General features: G+C 40.1%; 1 protein-coding gene across 1 annotated transcript; it reads left to right on the top strand.

Moving 5' to 3' along the window:
• The first annotated feature begins 1,207 nt into the window (after positions 1–1,207).
• LOC114887791 (glycine N-acyltransferase-like) lies at positions 1,208–24,045 on the top strand. The gene is made up of 6 exons (XM_029209661.1): positions 1,208–1,361; positions 6,810–6,905; positions 10,216–10,323; positions 16,122–16,248; positions 18,352–18,523; positions 22,785–24,045. Exons 2-6 carry the CDS (start codon positions 6,828–6,830, stop codon positions 23,185–23,187), a joined length of 888 nt encoding a protein of 295 aa, XP_029065494.1. The 5' UTR covers positions 1,208–1,361; positions 6,810–6,827; the 3' UTR covers positions 23,188–24,045.

The following is a 24,045-nucleotide window of genomic DNA, read 5'->3' as shown; positions in this document are numbered from 1 at the left end:
CAAACGAAAGCTGGAACAATCTATGTGTAAGATAAATAAAATTCTCCCTGGCTTTCTATGCTTTTACAACAGGAAACTGTTTCTTTTCCTAAGTTAGTTCCCTGACACTGTAAAAGTAATTTGCCTCCATACTTCTATCTCCATTTGCAAGATACATTCTGTATGCTATCTGACTACAGATAATGTTTTAACATGAACTTGTTTTTCCTTGAATACCAGGAATCCCAAATTAAGGCAAAACCTCATCTAACATTGTGACGTGTGCATCTTCACTTATATATAATGAGCTAGTTAGGAACGGCCGCCTTGAGTCAACATAAATGAGGAATTTGGTGAGGAAGTTTCTAGGAAAATCTCACACTGTGTATAACTGTGTAGGATGGTGTAGTAGGACAACATGTCATCTGTTTCTGACATTCTTCTCTTCATTGTCACAATAGAATGATCATATCAAAAGGGGCTGGATCCATAACCACAGGGAAAAAGTATTTCACTAAATATTTTGAGAGATATTTACATATGCAGCTTACCCTACATGACGGTAATTTTGTTTTGCTTTGTTTCATTTGAGAGACATTAATATACATTTTATATTTGTCAGGCACTTACCTAAGCATTTCACAAATGTTAGCCCATTTAACTTAAAAAAACAAAAACCTAGGGAGGGATAAATTGGGAGATTAGGATTGACATACACACACTATTTTATATAAGATAGATAACTAATAAGGACCTGCTGTACAGCACAGGGAACTCTGCTCAGTACTCTGTAATGACCTATATGGGAAAAGAATCTATAAAAGAGTAAGTATATATATATGAAAACTGATTCACTTTGCTGTACACCTGAAACTAACACAACATTGTAAATCAACTATACTCCAATAAAAAATAAATAAATAAATAACAAAATAAAATTTATAAGAAAATTGGAAAAAAAAACCCACAACCTAGTGAGAGTAGGTAGTATTATTTACCTCACCTATAGATGAGGAAACAGAGGCACAGAGAGATTAGATGACTTGGTCAAAGACACACAGCCGGTAAATGGTAGGATGAGAATACAAACCCTTAGTTACAATCAGACTCCCAAATTTGCAGAGGCAGCAGGACATGTGACCCAGAGGGAGGGATCAGGTGCCACTGGATTCCACACCAGCTAACAGTTGAAGCTTCTCCTCGCTGCTTTTAAATAGACAAGGTCTACTTCAACAGCTTCAATTTAGCTATTTCTGTAGAAAAATTACCTAAACACACTTTGCAGTTCCTGGCTGTACTTGCCAGGGTAAAGGGAAGTTCATATTCTGGAAAAGTCTGCTGCTTCTCATTTGTTCCTGGGGACCTTTCTTCGTGGAGACAAGGTGAGGGCTCATCTCATTGGAGAGAATCGCTGCTTTTTGACACCTGCCTCCTCATTTTCCTCTCACGACAAGGTGGGAAAAATCAAATGCTCTTGCTGGTTTCCAAATGAAGGGCCGAGCTTATTTATTGACACTTAGGTTGAAGAAAAGGGAGTCTATTCAATTTGAGAAATAATGCATTGCAGGTACTCTGTATACAACAGGTGTACTGTGGAAAAAATTCTTGGAAGGATTAAACCAGGTTTCGTTCTAAGCAGATAAATGATATGGAGGGATTTGGGAAGCTGGTGGGTGAGTGGAGAAGTAATAACATTTGCAAGGAAGGATGCTGATCCAAGTAACATTTATCTAGCACCTAATGTGCCGAGATACTAAGCAAACATCGTTCTATTTAGCCCTTTAGGAAACCTTCTAAAGGAGGTAGCTTTTTCTTTAGATAAAGGTTAACCAGGAAAGTGAAGTAGTCTGTTCAAAGTCAAAGAGGAAATATGCAGAGGAATGTGGACTAGAATGCAGGCCAGATTTACAGTTAATTCAAATCATGTGAAGAAGAAAGTTAATTTAAAAGATTTTATCAATAATGCTACGGCCATAAAAATGTCTTTTTATTTTTAAATTTATTTTTGGCTCTGTTGGGTCTTCGTTGCTGCGCACAGGCTTTCTCTAGCTGTGGCCAGCAGGGGCTATCCTCCGTTGCAGTGCCCGAGCTTCTTATTGCGGTGGCTTCTCTTGTTGCGGAGCAGGGGCTCTAGGCTCACAGCCTTCAGTAGTTGTGGCTTGCAGGCTCCAGAGCACAGGCTCAGTAGTTGTGGCTCACGGGCTTAGTTGCTTTGCGGCATGTGGGATCTTACTGGACCAGGGCTCGAACCCATGTCCCCTGCATTGGCAGGTGGATTCTTAACCACTGCGCCACCAGGGAAGCCCCCATAAAATGTCTTTCAATATTTTCTTTTTCCTTCTAAATTTATCTTTCTACATCCTTAAAATTCTCGTATATGTTGCACATAGAATATGTGTAAGCAAAGATTTACCTATTATAATCAGGAATTATGTACTGTTTTATGTTCTACATTTTCTCCTTTTATTTTAGTATTCTCCTGCGTATGTGTGTGTGTGTCATAGTTACTATGTTAATGGTTCCTAGAGTTGCAGCATACTAAGAGATCATAATTTATGTAATCTTATCCTAGTGCTAGACATCAAGATTGTGTCTTGTTTGTTCCTATTTGTTAATGTTGTTTTATAAAATTATTCTTTAAAACTTGTTTTCTCTGTTTGAATTGTTCAACATTTTACAAACATTTCCAATAAGGCAAAGGCTGGGTCTGAACTGTGGACTTTGCCCTTTGCCAAAGCTAAAAGCTCACCCTGACTGTACAGTGTTCTAGAGCCTCTTCAGGTTTCAGTCTACCCTATTAACTGGACAATATGTTTGTTGTTGGCGGTGGTGGTACTTTCCACTGTGTGTATGTGTGCATGCCTATATGTAGAGCAGTCTCACATTATGTGATTTGCAGTATTATAACAATGTTACAACCCCAGAAATTTGGCATCAAGCTCATTTTGCCTCTTCTGCTTCATTTTACCTCTTACAAGATGCTTCTGGATAAAAGGTCACATTTGCCTCTCGGAACATTAGACTTCCACTATCCTGAGGCTCTCAAGGAGATGGAGCCAATGTCTGGAGACATTTTTGTTTTTCACAATTGAGAGTGGAGGTGTTACTACTGATGGCTAGTGGGTAGAGGCCAGGGACATTACTGTATGTTCTACAGTACACAGAATTGCTTCCCACAGCGAAGAATTGTCTGGGCTGAAATAGAAGTAGTGCTAAATGTAAGGAACCCTGCTCTAAACTGATCAAGAAGGTTTTAAAAAGAACATGAATTACAAGTGCAGTGTCATCATGAAAAGGTAAGTTAAAACCACAATGAGATAACTCTTCACATCCATAGTTTAGCTAAAATTTAAGAGACCAGCAGTCCGAAAATGATACAAAAGAACTTATTTACAAAACAGAAACAGGCTCACAGACTTAGAAAACAAATTTATGGTTACCCAAGGGGAAAGGTGTGGGCGGAGGGATAAATTAGAAGTTTGGGATTAGCAGATACACACTACTACATATAAAACAGATAATCAACAAGGACCTACTGTATAGCACAGGGAACTCTACTCAATATTCTGTAATAATTTATATGGGAAAAGAATCTGAATAAGAATATGTATATGTATATGTATAACTGAGTCAGTTTGCTGTACACCTGAAAGCAACACAACACTGTAAGTCAAATACATTCCAATATAAAATAAATTTTTTTTAAATAATAATAAATTAAAAGATAAAAAGACCAACAGTCCAAAGCATTGTTGAAGTGTGGAGTAATTGGAACTCTCATGATTTGCTGGTAGGAATGTAAAATGAAAGAACTACTTAGAAAACACTGTTTAGCCGTTTCTTATATAGTTAAACATATACTTTCCATTCAATCCAGCTATTCCACTCCCAGGTATTTACCTGAGATAAGTGAAAACATATAACCACTACAAAGCTTTTACATGAATATCCATTGTAGTTCTACTTATTATAGCCAAAAAAGGAAAGAAAAGAAACAACCCAAACACCTATCAACAGATGCATGGATAAATAAATTGTAGTATATTTCTACAATGAAATAATACTCAGAAATAAAAATTAACGAACAACTGTTATGTGATCAAATTGTTTTAATCTTAACATCATTATACCACATGAAAAGTACATAGTATGATTACATTATATTCAATATAAGGCAAACTAATCCATAGTGATAGCTGATCAGTTCTTGAGTAGGCTAGCAGTGGGGAGCAACTGACTACAAAGAGAAATCAAGAAACACAGGGCATGAAGGAAATGTTCTATATCTGAAAGGTGGTGATGGTTTCATAGGCATATACATGTGTCAAACCCATAGAATTGTACCCTACATATGCTTTTAATTATGCCCATTTAAATTATTCAACAATAAATGTGGTTTTAAAAGATATAACCACAGCTATAGTGATGCTGTCAAAGACTCTCCTCTCGTCAAACCAATAAGTGAACATAGGGAACAAAATGGCCTGTTGGTCCCCAAAGAACTGGAGAGCACCTGGGAGTGTGGGGCAGGATATACACATGGAAAAGTCAAGAATGTTCACTCATTCAAGCAATCTCAAATCTGTTCACACAGCAGGTTCCAAAAGGTAAATGGGATCTTTGGAACCATAAGCATTTTCCCACTGAAAGTAAGCAACACTGGTTCCATCTCTACAAGTCTGTATCTTAACTGACCATGCCAAAGGGCATATGTTCCTAAAAAGAAGAAAGCCAAGAACATGCTGGACAGAGATCTGGAAAGGTAAAGTGCCTCAGCACAAAAGGACTAAGTACATCAATCTACATTTTTCCTGCTTCCTTCAGGGAATGATAATAATAATGACGTATTATTATTCTCTGCTAGGCACTCTGCTAAGAGTTTTACATGCACTTTTTCATTCATTTGGTGCCAGTGCGTGGATTACTTCATTTAATCCTCACATCTATGATTTTTCCCAGGGCACTATTCTAACTGAAGACGTTCATATCGTGGTCTGTGTTTAAGTTACATCCCATTCCTTCAATACAGAATAACAACCCAATGGACTGATTTGAATTACTGTGTAGTTAACGGCCAGGGACAATATTAATAATAACAATAGTAAAAATAATAACATTTTGAGTTAATATATGCTGGAAATTTTTCTATGCACTTAATATGTATTAATTCATTTAATTCTCACAGCAATTTTCTAAGATAGGATCTCTTTCCAGAGGATTTATTAATGAGGAAACCAAGGAACAAGGAAGTCAAGTAACTTTTTGAAGATTACATAGCTTGTTAGTGGTGACATTGGGATAATCATGGACAAAGATGCACTTGCATATTTAAAGAATGTGTTTGTTCGACGTGACCGACGGGGTTTAATTTCCAAAATATACAAACAGCTCATACAACTCTATAACAACAACAACCAAAAAAAAAACCCAATCGAAAAATGGGCAGAAAACCTAAATAGACAATTCTCCAAAGAAGAAATACAAATGGTCAATAGGCACATGAAAAGATGCTCAACATCACTAATCATTAGAGAAATGCAAATCAAAACTACAATGAGGTATCACCTCACACCGGTCAGAATGGCCACCATTAAAAACTTTACAAATAACAAATGCTGGAGAGAATGTGGAGGAAAGGCAACCCTTGTACACTGTTGGTGGGAATGTAAGTTGGTACAGCCACTATGGAAAACAGTATGGAGGTTCCTTAGAAAACTAAAAATAGAACTACCATATGATCCAGCAATCCCACTCCTGGGCATATATCCAGAGAAAACTCTAATTCAAAAAGATACAGGCACCCCTATGCTCATAGCAGCACTATTCACAATAGCCAAGACATGGAAACAACCTAAATGTCCATTGACAGATGAATGGATAAAGCAGATGTGGTACATATAGACAATGGAATACTACTCAGCCATAAAAAAGAATAAAATAATGCCATTCGCAGCAACATAGGTGCAAATAGAGATTATTATACTAAGTGAAGTAAGTCAGAAAGAGAAAGACAAATACCATATGATATCACTTCTATGTGGAATCTAAAATATGACACAGATGAACCTATTTATGAAACAGAAACAGACTCACAGACATAGAGAACAGACTTGTGGTTGCCAAGGGGGACAGGGCAAGGGGAGGGATGGAGTGGGAGGTTGGGGTTAGCAGATGTAAACTATTATATACAGAATGGATAAACAACAAGGTCCTACTGTATAGCACAGGGAACTATATTCAATATCCTATGATAAACCACAATGGAAAAGAATATTTTTAAATGTATATATATATATATATATATATCTGAATAACTTTGCTGTACAGCAGAAATTAACACAGCATTGTAAATCAACTATACTTCAATTTAAAAAAAGAATATGTTTGTTAAAATATATGTGTCTTTAATGACTAAAATTCAGGGTAGTATAAGAAAGTGAAGCGAAAATTATCAGAAAGAGAACCCTGTGCTTTCTGCCCATCTCATCCTCCCTTGGAGTTGGTGAGGACTTTAATGACAGTGACACCAATAAAAGGCACTGAAGAAGGGCTTGGACGTAGGTATTAGGATAGAATCTTCGGCGCTTGTTTCTTTGTGTCTTCTATGAGGTGGCCCCTTCAGGACTTTTATGATGCCCTTCTAAACTCCTGTCCTTCATAGTAAGGCTAGAAATCTATGGTGACTATACCTTCTCCCCCTCTCCCAAAGCAGTTTTCTAGGCAAATTTATCTCACCTGTTATCTTCTGAGGTTCAGGTAAATGTGTGCCCATCTATTTCTATTGGTTCAGTGTCTTCTCGTTCCTGGCTGTTTCTTGGTCTTCTCTCTAGGCTAAGGTACCTGCCAAGATGCTCCACTTACAGGGTCCACAGATGCTGCAGATCCTAGAAAAATACTTAAGGAAGAGCCTCCCTGAGGCCTTAAAGGTGAGCCTGGGACATTCTTAGGGAACCAAATGGTTGCGTCTTCTTGTAATAGAGGTGAGAAAGAGAATGAGCTTTTACTGAGCACCCATTCTGTGGCAGGAACTCACTCATGCTACATCTCACACAGCACCTCTTGGCAAGGGAAGTCTATTATACTCATGTCCCAGAAGAGGAAACAGGTCTCAGTAATATGACTTGTCTGATACTTTTAAGTGGCAAAAAAAAAAACGCTCTCTGCAGACTCAAAAACATTTCCTTGATTTCTCTTTAAAAGGTTGATCTAAGTACATACTAATTTTTAAACATTTGCGCCCAAGGCAAGGTTAACCACCATGTACCTTCTTGGAACATTTAATAGGTCAACTCCTATTTCTTTGAAATCCAAAAGATTATGCGCTATCCATGGAGGAGACCTAGAAATAATTACATACTATTCATTATTTTATTGCAGCAATATTTGTTACAAAGTGGCTGGATTTATGCACATTTTATTTATATTTTCATTTTTAACATTCAGAGGATTGATGAAACGAGTAAAATGCTTTCCTTTCCTTTTTTATTTTTTGGCCATGCATCTTGTGGAATCTTAGTTCCCCGACCCAGGATTGAACCCAAGCCCTCAGCAGTGAAAGCGTGGAGTCCTAACCACTGGACCGCCAGGGAAGTCCCTAAACTGCTTTTTAAAAGCTCCTTTTACACCTAAAGATAGAAGCTGAAGTCACATGCAACCACTGCCCAGCACCGGCACCAATGGGGACCTCGAGGTCAGAACAACGCCAGTGCAGTTCATTAGTGGCAATAGAAAGCACTTATAGCCCTTACCTCATCCCAGCCACTGGGCTTTATCTGTGAACTCATATAAACTTCAAAACTCCCATATGAGGAGGATGTCACTCTTCTCCCTATGTTGTAGATGATGCATCTGACCAAGGAAACTTAAATAACTTGCCCAACTGGTTACTGTTGAGGCCAGAAATACAATGCATTTACCCAATTTCAACTCACCTGAGCCTACCTGTATGCTTTGAGCAAAATAGGTCCTCCACTTCAGATGCTGTTAAGAATAAGGAGAAACTGGATCTCTCATGTATTGTTGGTGGGAATGTGAGACGGTTACAGCCACTCTTGAAAAGCAATTTGTAAGTTTCTAACTAATCTTGCAACCAGCACACAACCAGCAATTACAATCCTGGGCATTTGCCCCAGACAAATGCAAGTTTATTTTCACACAAAACTATGTACATGAATGTCTATAACAACCTTATCCATAATAGTCAAAAGCCGAAAACTACTCAGATGTCCTTCCATAGACGAATGGCTAAATGAACGGTGGTACATCCATACTGTGGAATGCTACTAAATGACAAAGAAGAAATGACCTATTGATACCTGCAACAATCTGGACGACGCTCCAGAAAATTATGCTGAGTAAAAAAAAAGCCAATCCCAAGGGAAGACATGCTACATGAGTCCATAAATATAAAATTCTTGAAATAACAAAATTATAGAAATGGAGAAGAGATTGATGGTTGCTGGAGGTGAAGGAGGACGTGAGCAGTGGAGGGTAATGGGTGTGACTCTAAAGAGCAATACGAGTGATCCTCGTGATGATGAAACTGTTCCACATCTTGACCGTATCAATGTCAAAACCCTGGTTGTGGTATTCTACGGGCACAGAGACACTAGGTCTCTGCACTTTACCAAGTTCACACAGTAAGTAGCCAGGGTTTTATTCCAGGCAGGTTAACCCTTGAAGCCAAGTACTAACCATTATGCTCATCCACTGGGCATAACGCCTTGGACATTGGTCGATAAAGTTACATATTTCAATTTCTATTATTAGTTTTGTCAAGAACATGCACCCTAATCCTACCATGGGAGTTAGGTTGATGACAGTGACATCGCATTCGTTCTGTGGCTAAAAGAGCAGACTCAGCATCCAGCCTGCCTGGGTCTGTGCCTGCCTCTTCCACCATCAAGCTGTATGTCGACACCACATCACTTAACTCTTACATGCTTTGGTTTTCTCATACAAAAAGGGAGTAATGAGGGACTTCCCTGGTGACCCACGGTTAGGACTTGGTGCTTTCACTGTCCAGGGCCTGGGTTCGATCCCTGGTGGGGGAACTAAGATCCCACAAGCCACGCAGCCAAAAAAAAAAGAAGGGAGTAATGAGAGCTCTAACCTCTTGGGGTTATTGTCAGGATGAGAAGACTTTATGTTGAACAGGTGGAACTGTGCCTTGCACACAGAGAAGCTATGCAAATATTAGCCACTGTTATTACAGATCAGACCATAAATTTACAGTGGGGTGAATTGTGGATGCATCTTATGTGAGGCTAATGCTTTGAAAGGCCTGGCATAATTTGGGGTGAGTTGAATCTATTCACTTTTCTCAATCTTAACCATTTGTAAACCATCCTTTTACTCTGGAAAAGAGAAAGGTAAGCATTCTTCTACGGGTAGACTATCTGGCTTTATTTTTATTTGCTATAAAAGGACCAAAGAGACAATTGTCCCTGAACTTTAATTACTATAGCCTCCACTTACTGGTAGGAAATATTTACCTTTACCAGAGGATAATTTTAAAAAATATGTTAAAAAGCCTTAAACATGTAGATAACTTTAGGCCCAGCAATCTCCCTTCTAAAAACCTTCCCTAAGCAAATATCAGGTACATATGCAAAGATTTCTGCAAAAAGATATTCTTTGAAGGGTCATTGTTTACACTGAAAAGTTGGAAACACCTGGAGTGGAGTGTATCTGATATTTTTCATTTTTTGTGAAGTTTGTTGTGTGTGTACATGAATAGAAGGAAATTTATTAAAGATTTTATTAAATTCTACAATGGGAGAGTTCATAACTTTTATTCATAAGTTTCATTGGTCTGATTTTTTTTTTTTTTTTTTTTTTTTTTTTGCGGTATGCGGGCCTCTCACTGTTGTGGCCTCTCCCGTTGCGGAGCACAGGCTCCGGACGTGCAGGCTCAGCGGCCATGGCTTACGGGCCCAGCTGCTCCGCGGCATGCTGGATCCTCCCGGACGGGGGCATGAACCCGCGTCCCCTGCATCGGCAGGTGGACTCCCAACTACTGCGCCACCAGGGAAGCCCTATATGAATATTTTTTAAAGATATATTTATTGGGGCAAAAATTAGAACCTAAAACACGGTCTGCAGAAATTCTCATTAGGTGCCTTCCAATCAAAAAATTTCATTATTTCATAGAAATAAACCTTGTCCTGACCAAACGAGGCACTTTGCCATCCCTTCCTAATAAGCTGACCCTCTCACTTTGTCCGGATACTGCAGGTTTATGGGACCGTCTTCCACATGAATCAGGGAAACCCTTTCAAGCTACAGGCCCTGGTGGACAGGTGGCCTGATTTTAATACAGTGGTTATCCGCCCTCAGGAGCAGGTAAGGTGCCAGATGTGGAATGAATATGCATGTATGTTCGTATTTGCTATGTGCTTACCATGCACCTGGCAATGTGGTAGACCCCGGGATTATAGAAATGAATCGAGGTGTTGGTTAACAAGTCCTTGTCCTCAAAAAGCCCACAGCCTGGAGGAGATTATAGATAAATACACAGGTAAATTACAGCGTCGTGTGAAACAGTCAGGATCAAAACAGAGATAGCATCCTGCTGCTGCTTAAGACCAAACACACTTTGTCATTTCTTGCACCCAGTTTGTGGGAATAGAGGCAACCAGTGGGAGGTTGTGGTAATGTAGGATTATGTAGATGGTCACTTTTGTTAAAGGTATCAAAGGAGCATTTCCCAGGCTAGAATTCTGCATTGTAATAAATGAAACCCATTTTAAACCCTTAACCCAAGGGGGAAAAAATATTTCCTACCTTTTAAAAACACCAGTTTTGAAACCACACCAACTCATTCATGCTAACTCAAAACTTCTCATTGTGATACTGTCTTCCCATTGAGATACTGCAGGGTGTTATAACCTACTGTCATCAATAAAGCAAATAAAACAGGGCAGGAAAAAGACTATATGTGGTAGAGGTTGCAGGGAGAGGATCAGAAATGCTTCTTAGTAGAAATTTACCAAAACTGGATGTTGAAGGCAAATAAGATTTTTTACATGGTGGCTGGGAAGGACTGCCCTCAAAGCAGAGAAAATAGTAGTTGCAAGCCATAAGGTCTGAAATAACAAAGTGAACTAAGGAAAATTGAGGAGCAAATGACATAGTTGGAATTGTTGTTTACATATTGTATGATAATTTTTTAATTAGTGAAATTGAATAGCTAAGACATTTCAAAAATAAAACATAAAATGATATTTTAAAGTATCAAGTAAAAATCTAAAATTTTAATGTAAATGTATTTTATAGAACTTATATAGAAGTGAAATTGGTAAGAAATATTATTCAAAATAACCAAATTAAATAATCTGAAAATGAAGACTTTTAATTATTGATAGAAACCTGAGCTACTTTCAAAAATACAGTCTTAAAAATAAGATTTGTCCAGCTTTACGAGCGATTATTGACATATAAGATTTTGTAAGTATAAAATGTACAATGTGTAGATTTGATACACATATATCATTAAATGATTCCCACCATAGCTTTAGCTAACACTCCATCAGGTCACATAATTACCATTTCTTTTTTTTTTGGTGAAAACATTCAAGATCTACTTTCTTAGAGACTTTCAAGTACAGTTGACCCTTGAACAACATGGGCTTGAATTGCACAACTCCACTTATATGCAGAATTTTTTCAATAATTACACGCTACAGTACGACACCATCTGAGGATGGTTGAATCTGTGGATGCAGAACAGCAGATACAAGGGCTGACTGTAAAGCTATATGCGGATTTTCAATTGCATGGAGCGTTGGGGTCCATAACCCCTGCATTGTTCAAGGGTCAACTGTATATAATACAGCCTTGTTAACTATAATCTCCATACTGTATATTAGATCCTCAGAATTTATTTATCTGGTACAATAAATTTATTTATCTGGTACAGACTGGAAGTTTGTACCTTTTGATATCTCCGTGTTTCCCCCACATAGGCCTCCCCAGCCTCTAGTAACCACCATCCAACTCTCTGTATTTATGATTCAGCTTTTTAAGATTCCACACATAAAGAAGATCATACAGTATTTGTCTTCCTCTGTCTGATTTATTTCACTTAGCATAATGCCTACAGGGTCTATCCATGTTGGCACAAATGGCAAGAGTTACTTCTTTCTTGTGGCTGACTGAAATTCCATTGTAAAGATATGCCACATTTTCTTTATCCATTCATTTTTTTTCCCATATTTTGGCTATTGTGAATAATGTTGCAATGAACATGGAGTGCAGGTGTCTCTTTGAGATCCTGTTTTCATTTGCTTTGGCTATATACCCAGAATGGGATTCCTGATTCATATGACAGTTCTATTTTTTTTTTTTTTTGACAGTTCTATTTTTAATTTTTGGAGGAACCTCCATACTGTTTACATAGTGGCTACACCAATTTACCTTCCCACCAACAGTGCACAGGGCTCCCTTTTCTCCAGAGCTTCCCCAGTACTTGTTATCTCTTGTCCTTTTCTTTCTTTTTTTTTAAATTAATTAATTTATTTGTATGTTTATTTTTGGCTGTGTTGGGTCTTCGTTTCTGTGCGAGGGCTTTCTCTAGTTGCGGCAAGCGGGGGCCACTCTTTATCGCAGTGCGCGGGCCTCTCACTATCGTGGCTTCTCTTGTTGTGGAGCACAGGCTCCAGCCGCGCAGGCTCAGTAGTTGTGACTCACGGGCCCAGTTGCTCTGCAGCATGTGGGATCCTCCCAGACCAGGGCTTGAACCCATGTCCCCCGCACCGGCAGGCAGACCCCCAACCACTGCGCCGTCAGGGAAGCCCATCTCTTGTCCTTTTGATGATAACCATTCTGGTATGTATGTGGTCTTGATTTGCATTCACCTGATAATTAGTGATGTAAGCACTTTTTCATGTATCTGTTGGCCATTTGTATGTCAATTCCTCTGCCCATTTTTAATGGGATTGTTTGGGGTTTTTTATATTATATTGTATGAGTTTTTAAAATATGTTTTGGGTACTAACCCTTTATCTGATATGTGATTTGAAAGTATTTTCTCCCATTTGATACGTGTCTCTTCATTTTGTTGATTTTTTCTTTTGCTGTGCAGAAGCTTTTTAGTTTGATGTAGTCCCAATTGTTGATTTTTTGCCTTCTTTACTTGTGCTTTTGGTGTCATATCCAAAACATCATTGCCAAGACCAATGTCAAGGAGCTTTATCTCCATATTTTCTTCTAGGTTTTTAAAGTTTCAGTACTTATGTTTAAGGCTTCAGTCCATTTTGAGTTAACTTTTTGAGTGGTGTAAGATTCGTTCTTCTGCAAGTGCTTATTAAGCTTTCCCAATACCATTTATTAAAGAGATTATTCTTTCCTGATTGAGTGTTCTTGGCTCCCTTGTCAAATATTAGTTGATCATATATGTGAGAGCTTATTTCTGGGCTCTCAATTCCATTCCATTTGTCTATGTGTCTATTTTCATGCCAATACCTTACTGTTTTGATTTCTACAACTTTGTAGTATAGTTTGAAATCAGAAAGTATGAAGCCTCCATATTTGTTCTTATTTCTCAGGATTGCTTTGTCTAGTCAATCTTTTGTGGTTCCATATAAGTTTTAGGATTTTTTTTCTATTTCTGTGAAAATGCTATTGGAATTTTGATAGAGGTTGCATTGAATCTACAGATGGCTTTGGGTAATATGATTATTTTAACAAAATTAATTCTTTCAATCCATGAAACCTTAACCAATTCATTAACCATAAATCCAAATGTGTATCTTTCCATTTGTTTACGTCTTCTTCAATTTCTTTCATCAAAGTTCTGTAATAGGGCTTCCCTGGTGGCGCAGTGGTTGAGAGTCCGCCTGCCGATGCAGGGGACGCGGGTTCGTGCCCCGGTCCGGGAAGATCCCACATGCCGCGGAGCGGCTGGGTCCGTGAGCATGGCCGCTGGGCCTGCGCATTTGGAGCCTGTGCTCCGCAATGGGAGAGGCCACACCAGTGAGAGGCCCGCATACCGAAAAAAAAAAAAAGTTCTGTAATAGCCTTCTTTTTTCTCTTGTTATCATTCTTGGCTTAAGGTCTATATTGTCTGATACAAATATAGCTATGCCTGTTCTCTTTTGGTTTCTATTTGTATGGTATGCCGTTTTCATCCCTTCACTTTGAGTCTATGCGTTTCCTTAAAGCTTAAAGTCTCGTAGGCGACATAGAGTTGATCTTTTTTTTTTTTTAATCCATCTAGCTACTCTATATATTTTGATTGGAGAATTGAATCAATTTACACTTAGAGTACTTATTGACAGGTAAGAACTTATTAATGTCACCCTATTGGTTTCTGCTGTTTTGTAGTCCTCTTGTTCCTTTCTTCCTCTTGCAACTTTCCTTTGTGAACTGATGATTTTCTGTGGTGGTAAACTTTGATTCTTTTCTCTTATCTTTTGTAAATCTACTGTAGGTTTTTGCTTTGTGAGACCATGAGGCTTATGTAAAACATATTATAAATATAACAGTCTATTTTACTCTGATAACAATTTAACTTTGATTGCATACAAAAACTCTATCCTTTTGCTCCCTCCATTTTATGTTTTTTTAATGTCAATATTTATATTTTTTATATTGGATATCCATTAACAAATTATTGTAGCTATAGATATTTTAATATTTTGTCCTTTAATCTTTATACTAGAGTTAAGTGGCTAAAAACCATAACATTACTATATGAGAATATTCTGAATCTGACTATATGCTTACTTTTACCAGTATGCTGTATATTTTCATATGTTTTTATGTTACTAATTAGCATCCTTTCCTTTCAGTATGAAGAACTCCTTTTAGCTTTTTTTTTTTTTTAAGAAGGAATTGGAACATTTTATTCGAGCCAAATTTGAGGATTATAACCTGGGAAGAGCATCTCAGAAAGCTCTGAGAACTGTTCCCCTTTCAGTATTTCTTATAAGGCAGGTCTTTTGGTAATGAACTTCCTCAGTTTTTGTTTGTTCGTGAAAGTTAGTGAAACATCAAAAAAAGTGTTCTAATTCTTTCTTAAAAAAAAAAAAAGAAAAAAGCTAAAAGGAGTTCTACAAGCTGAAAGGAAAGGATGCTAATTAGTAACATAAAAACATATGAAAGTATACAGCATACTGGTAAAAGTAAGCATATAGTCAGATTCAGAATACTGTCATATAGTAATATGGTTTTTAGCCACTTAACTCAAGTATAAAGATTAAAGGACAAAATATTAAAATATCTATAGCTATAATAATTTGTTAATAGATGTCCAATAAAAAAACAAATATCACAAACAAATAGTGATAGCAAGGTATTAAAAATGATATCTTGCTATCTTTTCTGAAGAACAACTTTGCTGGGTAAAGTATTTTTGGTTGGCAGTTTATTTCTTTCAGCACTTTGAATATATTGCCCCCATCTTCTTATGGCTTGCAAGGTCTCTGAGAAATCTGCTGATAGCCTTTTTGGGGGTTTTGACAGTTTTATTATAATGTGTCTAAGAGAGGTTCTCTTTGACTGTTTGGTGACCTACGAGCTTCATAAACTTGTGTATCCAAATTTCTCTCAAGATTTGGGAAGTTCTCAGCCATTATTTCTTTAAATAAACTTCTTCCCCCTTGGAAGTTTTTTATTATTATTATTTTTTTGCGGTATGTGGGCCTCTCACTGTTGTGGCCTCTCCCGTTGCGGAGCACAGGCTCCGGACGCGCAGGCCCAGCGGCCATGGCTCACGGGCCCAGCCGCTGCACGGCACGAAGGATCCTCCCGGACCGGGGCACGAACCCGCGTCCCCTGCATCAGCAGGCAGACTCTCAACCACTGCACCACCAGGGAAGCCCCTTTTTCAAGCTTCTTAATGAGTTTTATGGAGGGATAGAAAAATAATTTTAAATGGATCATTTTTGCTTGGTTTGAAAATTTAAAGCAAGAACTGAGTTAGGAGTAGTTTTGTTCAGGACATTTTTCATTGTTAATTGAATCAAGGAGTCCTTGACTTGATCTCCTAATGTAAATAATCCTTCAATAAAATCAATACAATGAAAAAGCTAATATTTTAGTATTTAAAAGTGTCATAAGATAATGGAACCCTGAAAACGAATATGGCAATCACTAAATACAAGCATTTTGGTTGATTCTACTTTTCCCAACCCAAACAGGAGATGACGGATGACCTTGATCACTACACCAATACTTACCAAGTCTACTCCAAGGACCCTAAGAAATGTCAGGAATTCCTTGGTTTGCCAGAAGTCATCAACTGGAAGCAACATTTGCAGATTCAAAGTAAGGGAGCTGGGATGTGTGCTGGCTACTGAGATCTCCCATGTCTGTATCTGTAGTGTCACTTTTCATTTTGAGTTACAGCCCTACATCCTCTATATCTTTATTCCAAGTCCTAGACACTCAGCCTGCTGTCCATTCTTTCTCTCAGCTGCCACCACTACCTCCATAGTTGTTAGTTCACAAACTTATTTGGGAGCTTCCCAGGTGAAATCTGAAACCAGCCCCCATGTACATGTATGGCAAAGAGAGGCCTAAGAAAGGGGCAAACCACTTCCGATTGGTAGGTGGCAAGTTTAATAAGCAGGGGAACTTCCAGGCTTGTCTCCTGCAGGAGACTGCAGGATGAGTATATCACCTCACCCACCTGCCAAAATCTTAAACATTTATATAGTGGCCTTAACTGGGTTCAGTCATGTACCCAATCCAGATATCTCAACACCGCATTTCAATCTCAAGGCTGTGTCCTTGGAGCAGCTTCTGGGAGCTGGGAAGGCAAGTGGGAAGGACCTTCCAAGGAGGGGAAGGAGTGGGGAACCTCCAATTGCCTGGGTCCAGCTCATGAGTCAACAGGTAGCACGTCTTCTTGATGACCTCCTCCAACAATAGTGAATTAGAACTTGAAGACTGCAGTACATGGGGTTTACATAGGAAATCATGAATAACATAATTTCTTAATAGCTAAGGATTCGTGGTTTATTCCAGGATCTATTAGGGAGATTGAATATGGGAGCAGAGCTTTCCTTCTGTCTCATCTCCGTTTTATCATTGTCTTATTTACGAAGGGGGAATTTAGTAGTTAAGAATGTATGTGGGAATTCCCTGGCGGTCCAGTGGTTAGGACTCTGTGCTCTCACTACCAGAGGCCCGGCCCAGGTTTGATCCCTGGTCGGGGAACTAAGATTCCGCAACAAAGATCTCCCAAGCTACTGTGCGGCCAGGAAAAAAAAAAAGTATTCTCTGGAGTCAGACTACCTAAAATTGTGACCTTGTTGGGCCTGTTAGTAGTTATGTGATCTAAGGCAAGGAACAACCTCTCTGTGGATCAGTTTCCTTATATATAAAAATGAGGATTAGGGCTTCCCTGGTGGCGCAGTGGTTGAGAGTCCTCCTGGCGATGCAGGGGACACGGGTTCGTGCCCCGGTCCAGGAAGATCCCACATGCCGCGGAGCGGCTGGGCCCGTGAGCCATGGCCGCTGAGCCTGTGCGTCCAGAGCCTGTGCTCCGCAACAGGAGACGCCACAACAGTGAGAGGCCCGCGTACCGCAAAAAAAACAAATGAGGATTAGAATAGTACCCAAAACATAAGCCATTTAAAGATTGAATAAGATCTTGAATGAGAAGTGCTTAGCACTATGCCTGATTTTATCAGGTTTTCAAACCATCCCCAAACAGTGACTGCAAACCACAATCATTTATTAGCTCACGATTTTGTGGGTCAGCAATTTGGACTAGACTCAGCTGGGTGATTCCTCTGCTGGTCTCCCCTAGATTCACCCATGTAGCTGCAGTCAGCTGGGGGTTTTCAATGAGCTGGTAGGACTAAGTTAGCCGTAATCTCAAGTTTGGCTGTTAATGCTGGCTTTGTCTGTGTTGATGAAGTGGCTTGGGCGATGTATAGAAATCACAGGTTCTCAAGAGCAGAGAGAAAAGGCAAACCTCCATGCATAGTCACTTTTCAAGCTTTTTACTGATTCACATTTGCTACTTTTCTATTGGCCAAAGCAAGTTTCATGGTCAATCCCATAGTCAGTTAAGGAGAAAAAAATCAAGATAGTGAAGAGGAACAAACTCAGACCACTGTAGCAGCAATCTACTGCACTGAGTGCAGAGAATTTTTCAATCAATTTTGGTTATTATCTTTATACCTCATCTCCTTTGATGGTCATAACTGTACTGTAATGTACTCAGGAATTGTAGTATTATCCCAATTTTGAATTATTTTTAAATATGAGAGTGATTTGCCATTATCCCATAGAAGTCTTTTCATGATGGGACACGAGTTTTAATAATTCGAAACCTGCAAACTTTGCAGCCGTTGGACAGCTTTTTCCTGACACTTAAAGGAACAGTGATATCTCATATAATTCATTTCCTCCATCTAGGTTCACAGTCCAGCCTGGATGATGTGATAAAAAATCTTGCGGCTATTAAATTGGGCAAGGTGAAGCGAACACAGTGCTTTCTCTATATGGTCTCTGAGACAGCAAAGAAATTGGCTACTTCCTTGCTGGATGCAAAAAACGTATCACCCAATGGTGATAAATACAAGTCCATGTAAGTCTGAAAGAAGTTGCTCTGGGGAATTCCCTGGTGGTCCAGTGGTTAGGACTCTGCACTTTCACTGCCTACCGAGGGCAGAGGTTCAATCCCTCTGGTCTGGGAACTAATTAAGATCCCGCCCGCAGGCTGCGCGGTGCGGCAAAAAACAAAAACAAAACAAAACAACAAAGAAAGAAGCCTCATATCTGTCACCACTGAATTAGCCAGCACATTCTAGGACAGTCGCAAAAAAGCACAACAAACTGGAGTGCCTTTAAACAGCAGAAATTTTTTCTCACAGTTCTGGAGGCCAGAAGTCCCAAGTCCATGGGTTGGCGAGCCTCTGTTCCCTTCAAAGCCTCTAGGATGGAATCCTTCCTTGCCTCTTCCAGATTCTGGTAGCTCTAGGCATTCCTTGGCTTGTGGCTTTGATACCAACCAAGGTTCTTGGCCTTCCCCAATCAATAGAAACTGATTAGAGGCCAGACAAGAAGTTCAGGTAAGGCTTTATTGGGGCCCCTGCTGCAGCAGTGGGGAGAGAGAACAAACCACAGGTTCCCTTGCTTGCTTGCTGGCTGAGGCAGGGGGTCGAGCTGGTTCCTTCTATGGGGTGAGGGTAGGGGTGTGTCCAGGGGTCGGGCCGGAGGCGTGGCTTAGGTGTTTTGCCCACCCCTTTGGTGGTGTTGTGTGCAGGGGGCATGCGCGGTACCCAGCTTTTGCTCCCGACACCCTGTTTTTTGCTCCTGGCTCTTCAGAAGTGGGAATTGGGCGTTTTGGATCTTTTTGTCCCTTTGTCCGTAATTTGCCCCAAGTGCACATGCACACAGTTATTTTTAGTTTCTTATAGTTTCTTTGTATTTTGTTGCCCGAGGAGAATTTGTCCAGGTGCAAGCAGTGTAGCACTGCAGCAAAGGGTCCCAGGTCCCAGCCTGTCTCAGCTTCATCACTCTCATTTCTGAATTTGCCTTCACATGGGCTTCTCTGTGTGTGTTTGTGTCTTTTCTTCTATTATAAGGACACTTTTGATTGGATTAAAGGCCCACTAGATAATCCAGGATGATTTCATGTTGGGATCTTCAATGTACTTACACCTGCAAGGATGCTTTTTCTGAATAAGGTCACATTTTCCAGTTCCAGGTGGGCACACCTTTCGAGTGGACACACCATTCAACCCACTATACCTCTTACCTTCTCTTCCAGCTTTTGCTTTGGTCTCCTAACCATCCATTTCCTGCCAAGCAGCCAGAGTAATCTTTTTTTTAAAAAAATGCACATTAGACCATGTTCTTCCCCTGCTTAAAAGACTCGAGTACTTCCCATCTCACTTGGAAATAATTCGGAACTCCAACGTGACCCTATAAGAGCCAACACCCATCTACTTTTTAGACCTCATCTCCTCTCCTGCTTGCTACCCCCAACAACACTGGTCTTCCTCCTGCCATTGATCATTGTAAGCTGAGGCTTTTTTTTTTTTTGAATTGTATTTTATTTTTTATACAGCAGGCTCTTATTATTTATCTATCTTATATATATATTAGTGTATATATGTCAATCCCAATCTCCCACTTCATCCCACTCCCCATCCCCCTTTCCCCCACTGCTGTCCATATGTTCGTTCTCTACATCTCTGTCTCTATTTCTGCCTTGCAAACAGGTTCATCTGTACAATTTTTCTAGATTCCACATATATGCATTAATATACGATATTTGTTTTTCTCTGACTTACTTCACTCTGTATGACAGACTCTAGGTCCATCCACAACTCTACAAATGACCCATTTTCGTTCCTTTTCATGGCTGAGTAATATTCCATTGTATATATGTACCACATCTTCTTTATCCATTCGTCTGTTGATGGGTATTTAGGTTGCTTCCATGACCTGGCTATTGTAAATAGTGCTGCAATGAACATTGGGGTGCATGTGTCATTTTGAATTATGGTTTTCTCTGGGTATATGCCCAGTAGTGGGATTGCTGGGTCATATGGTAATTTTATTTCTAGTTTTTTAAGGAACCTCCATACTGGTCTCCATAGTGGCTGTATCAATTTACATTCCCACCAGCAGTGCAGGAGGGTTCCCTCTTCTCCACACCTTCTCCAGCATTTGTTGTTTGTAGATTTTCTGATGATGCCCATTCTAACTGGTGTGAGGTGATACCTCATGGTAGTTTTGATTTGCATTTCTCTAATAATTAGTGATGTTGAGCAGCTTTTCATGTGCCTCTTGGCCATCTGTGTGTCTTCTTTGGAGAAATGTCTATTTAGGTCTTCTGCCCATTTTTTGATTGGGTTGTTTGTAAGCTCAGGCCTTTTGAGTCAGCTTTTCCCTCTGCCCCCACCCCACCCCATCCTGACACACATGACTTCTTTTGCTGTTCAGAACTGCTCAAATGTCACCTTCCAGAGAGTCCAGGCTAGACGACTCCACCTAAAATCACTTCCCAGTTATTTTCCACACATGACCCACTTTTATTTTCTTTGTAGCACTTATGATTATTTGAAATTAGGTAATTTAGTTAACGGTCTTACTTACTGGATGTTTGAACTCTCCCCAACAACGTTGCAAACCCCACGAGAGAGAGCAGGTACCTTCCCTGTCTTGTTCACTGATAGATCTTCCACAGCTAAAACAGTGTCTGGTATATAGTAGGTATTTAATAAATGTGTTCAGTAAATTCACTTGACAAACAAATTTTTCCAATAAAGAGAATTTCAACAAATAATATATTTTCCCCCATTGATGTCCAGTCTAACACTGAATAGAACTGAACACTGATGGTGGAGATTTGAACTAAAGATGCCCAGTCCCATGGCCTTCCGTCTGTACTCCTGGGAGAGTTTTATTCACTTTGTATCAAAGAATCTCTCTGGATCCCCTTGTCTGCACTGTAGGATAAACAGGATGGGAGGTATTATCCCCATTTTCCTGACAGAAAACAGACTCAGATGATGAAATAGCTTGTTCAGGTCACATGGATGGTTAAGGGCATAGTGGGCTTGAGTCTAGATCTCCTAGTTTCACCTTGTGGGCTCTTGCCAGGACACCACCCAAAGCCCCTTTACAGCCTGCAGATGCCATCAGATTCAGAGTTCTGTGCCTTGGGGGCTGCCTGCACTTCATGTCACTGCCCCTTTCTGGACCTCAGCCTCCCCACTTGTTCAACATGGTAGCCAAGGACCTTCGGACATCAACATTTTAAGCTCTGGCTTCACTGCTTGCTAGCATGTGCTTTGGGGCACTTGTTTATATCTCTGCAACGTTTTCCTTCTGTGTAAAATAAGGATAAGAACACCTGCCCTATCTAGGTTGGAAAGTTGCGGCAGAGGCCAAATGAAACAATTGTAGCTAATTTCTGTAGAGGATTTATTATCTGCCAGGTGCTTGTTCTAAGCCCCTACATCCATTGACTCATTTAAGCCTCACAATGATTCTATAAAGGAGGTGTGATTATCATCCTTATTTATTAGATGAAGAAATAGAGGAAGTGGGAAATGAAGTAATCAGCCCCAAATCACCCAAGGAGTCAGATTATGAATCCAGACAGCCTGGCTACAGAGCACTTATGCTTAAATATGCTCCTATTCCCCTCTCAGAACAATTGGGGCAGGGGACAAATAAAATACTCCACAGTACATGTGATATTGTTACCGAGCCAAACTTGGGTCCACTTGCAGTAAAGCCAATCTACTGACACCAGGTTGTGGTGAAGGAAAGTACAGCATCTATCGCAGGGCACCAAGCAAGGAGAATGAGCAGCTCATGCCCAAAGGACTCGAACTCCCCAATGGCTTTCAGGGAAGGGGTTTTAAAGTCAGTGTGAGGGAGGTTGCTGCAGGGTTGTGGGCAGCTGGTGCACAATTCTCGGATTGGTTGGCATCAAGGTGAAGTTTCAAGCATCATCAACCTTCCGGTTTCAACCAGTCTAGGGTCTGTGTGCTTGAGGTCAGCAGTTCTCATCTGGTGGGGATCTGCTTCCTATAAAAACAACTTAGAAATGTGTGTCAGGCCCTTATCAATATCTTGCAGAGAACTGTGAGTTCAGTGATTCTGCCATGTGGCAGATTTATAGTCTAAATTGTTACCAGTTTCTCAGCCCAACAGCTCTTCTGTTTCTAGATCTTCACATTTTCTAATCATTAATTCTATTAGCCTTTTGACACTCAAGGGAGGCCTGGGAGACGAAAGCAAAAGGTTTTTATTTCAAAGGACAGGGATAAACAGGCTTGTATACGGTTTCAATATTATGGGCTATTCTTCCCCCTTGTTCCCAATAGCCATCAAAAGGTGTTGAAGCTCTCATCCCTGGATCCTACCCACGCGGCCTTGGTGAATAAATTCTGGCATTTCGGTGGCAATGAGAGGAGCCAGCGGTTCATCGAGCGCTGTATCCGGACCTTCCCCACCTTCTGCCTGCTGGGGCCTGAGGGGACCCCTGTATCCTGGGCCCTGATGGACCAGACAGGAGAGCTGCGGATGGCAGGCACCATACCTGAGTACCGGGCCCAGGGCCTCATCACCTACCTCATCTATGTCCAGGTTCAGGCTCTAGACAAACTTGGCTTCCCCATGTATTCCCATGTAGATAGGGCCAATCACATCATGCAAAAACTGAACTTCAAGCTGCAGAATATCTCTGTGTCCTGTGACTGGAACCAGTGGAACTTCGTGCCTCTGTGAAGCAGACCTGAACACAAGACAGTGTTGAATGGACGGGGCATGTGGCTGGAGGAGCTGATGGGTGATGGAGAGAGGAGAGAGGGAATAAAATGTAATCAATGTTAATGAAGGGTCCTGAGCTCTGAGGAAGCAGTGATGGGTAGTGAACAGGATAGCCTCAGTCTCTGTGCTCAAATATCTCCCAGGATTCCCTTAGTTTCCTCAGTAGGAAACAGGCCAGGCACCCCAGCTGTCTGGCTGGTACAGCTCCTACACTTCCAGCATCCTAGTCATGCTTTATACTTAGTTGCATGCTTTTCTGCATTGTTCTTCCTGGAACTGCTTCCTCACTGACACTTTCCAATTTGCCAGAAGGATTGTAATAATTTGTGGGTTCTAGGACTTTTTCCCTCTGGCTTTCTATGTGTTGTTTTTAATTGACTATAGAGTCACATGTCTTCTGAGTAGCTCTTTGAATATCCTCCTTTCCCAGGTCACTTCTTAAGCCTTGTATTATAATCACATGAAATATACTATACACACATACCATACATTTCTATATCTATAGATATAGATGGTGTGTGTGTGTGTGTATAATGCAACAGAGATAATTAAAACAAAAAGACTGACTGGCATTAATATCTTCTTTTGCAACTCCTACTTCAGGAAAGAGATACTAACGTTGTTTCTGTCCTCTGAAATTGCACAAGGTGACAGCTGGGAGTTTCAGATTTACTGGGGGCTTACTGAGGACTAGCCTGGGAAACAGTTTCTCAGATAGCTCTGAGGAACTCCTCTAAAGAAGTAAGGGGGAAAAGAATGGTACAAATGAACTTATTTACAAAATAGAAACACAGACTCACAGATTTAGAGAAGGAA

Source organism: Monodon monoceros, unplaced genomic scaffold, assembly GCF_005190385.1.
Source record: "Monodon monoceros isolate NGI ecotype Baffin Bay Population unplaced genomic scaffold, NGI_Narwhal_1 Super_Scaffold_7, whole genome shotgun sequence".
NCBI classification, from domain to species: domain Eukaryota; kingdom Metazoa; phylum Chordata; class Mammalia; order Artiodactyla; family Monodontidae; genus Monodon; species Monodon monoceros.
Note: the sequence above shows the minus strand (reverse complement) of the source record. Positions and strands in the feature narration are given on the sequence as shown.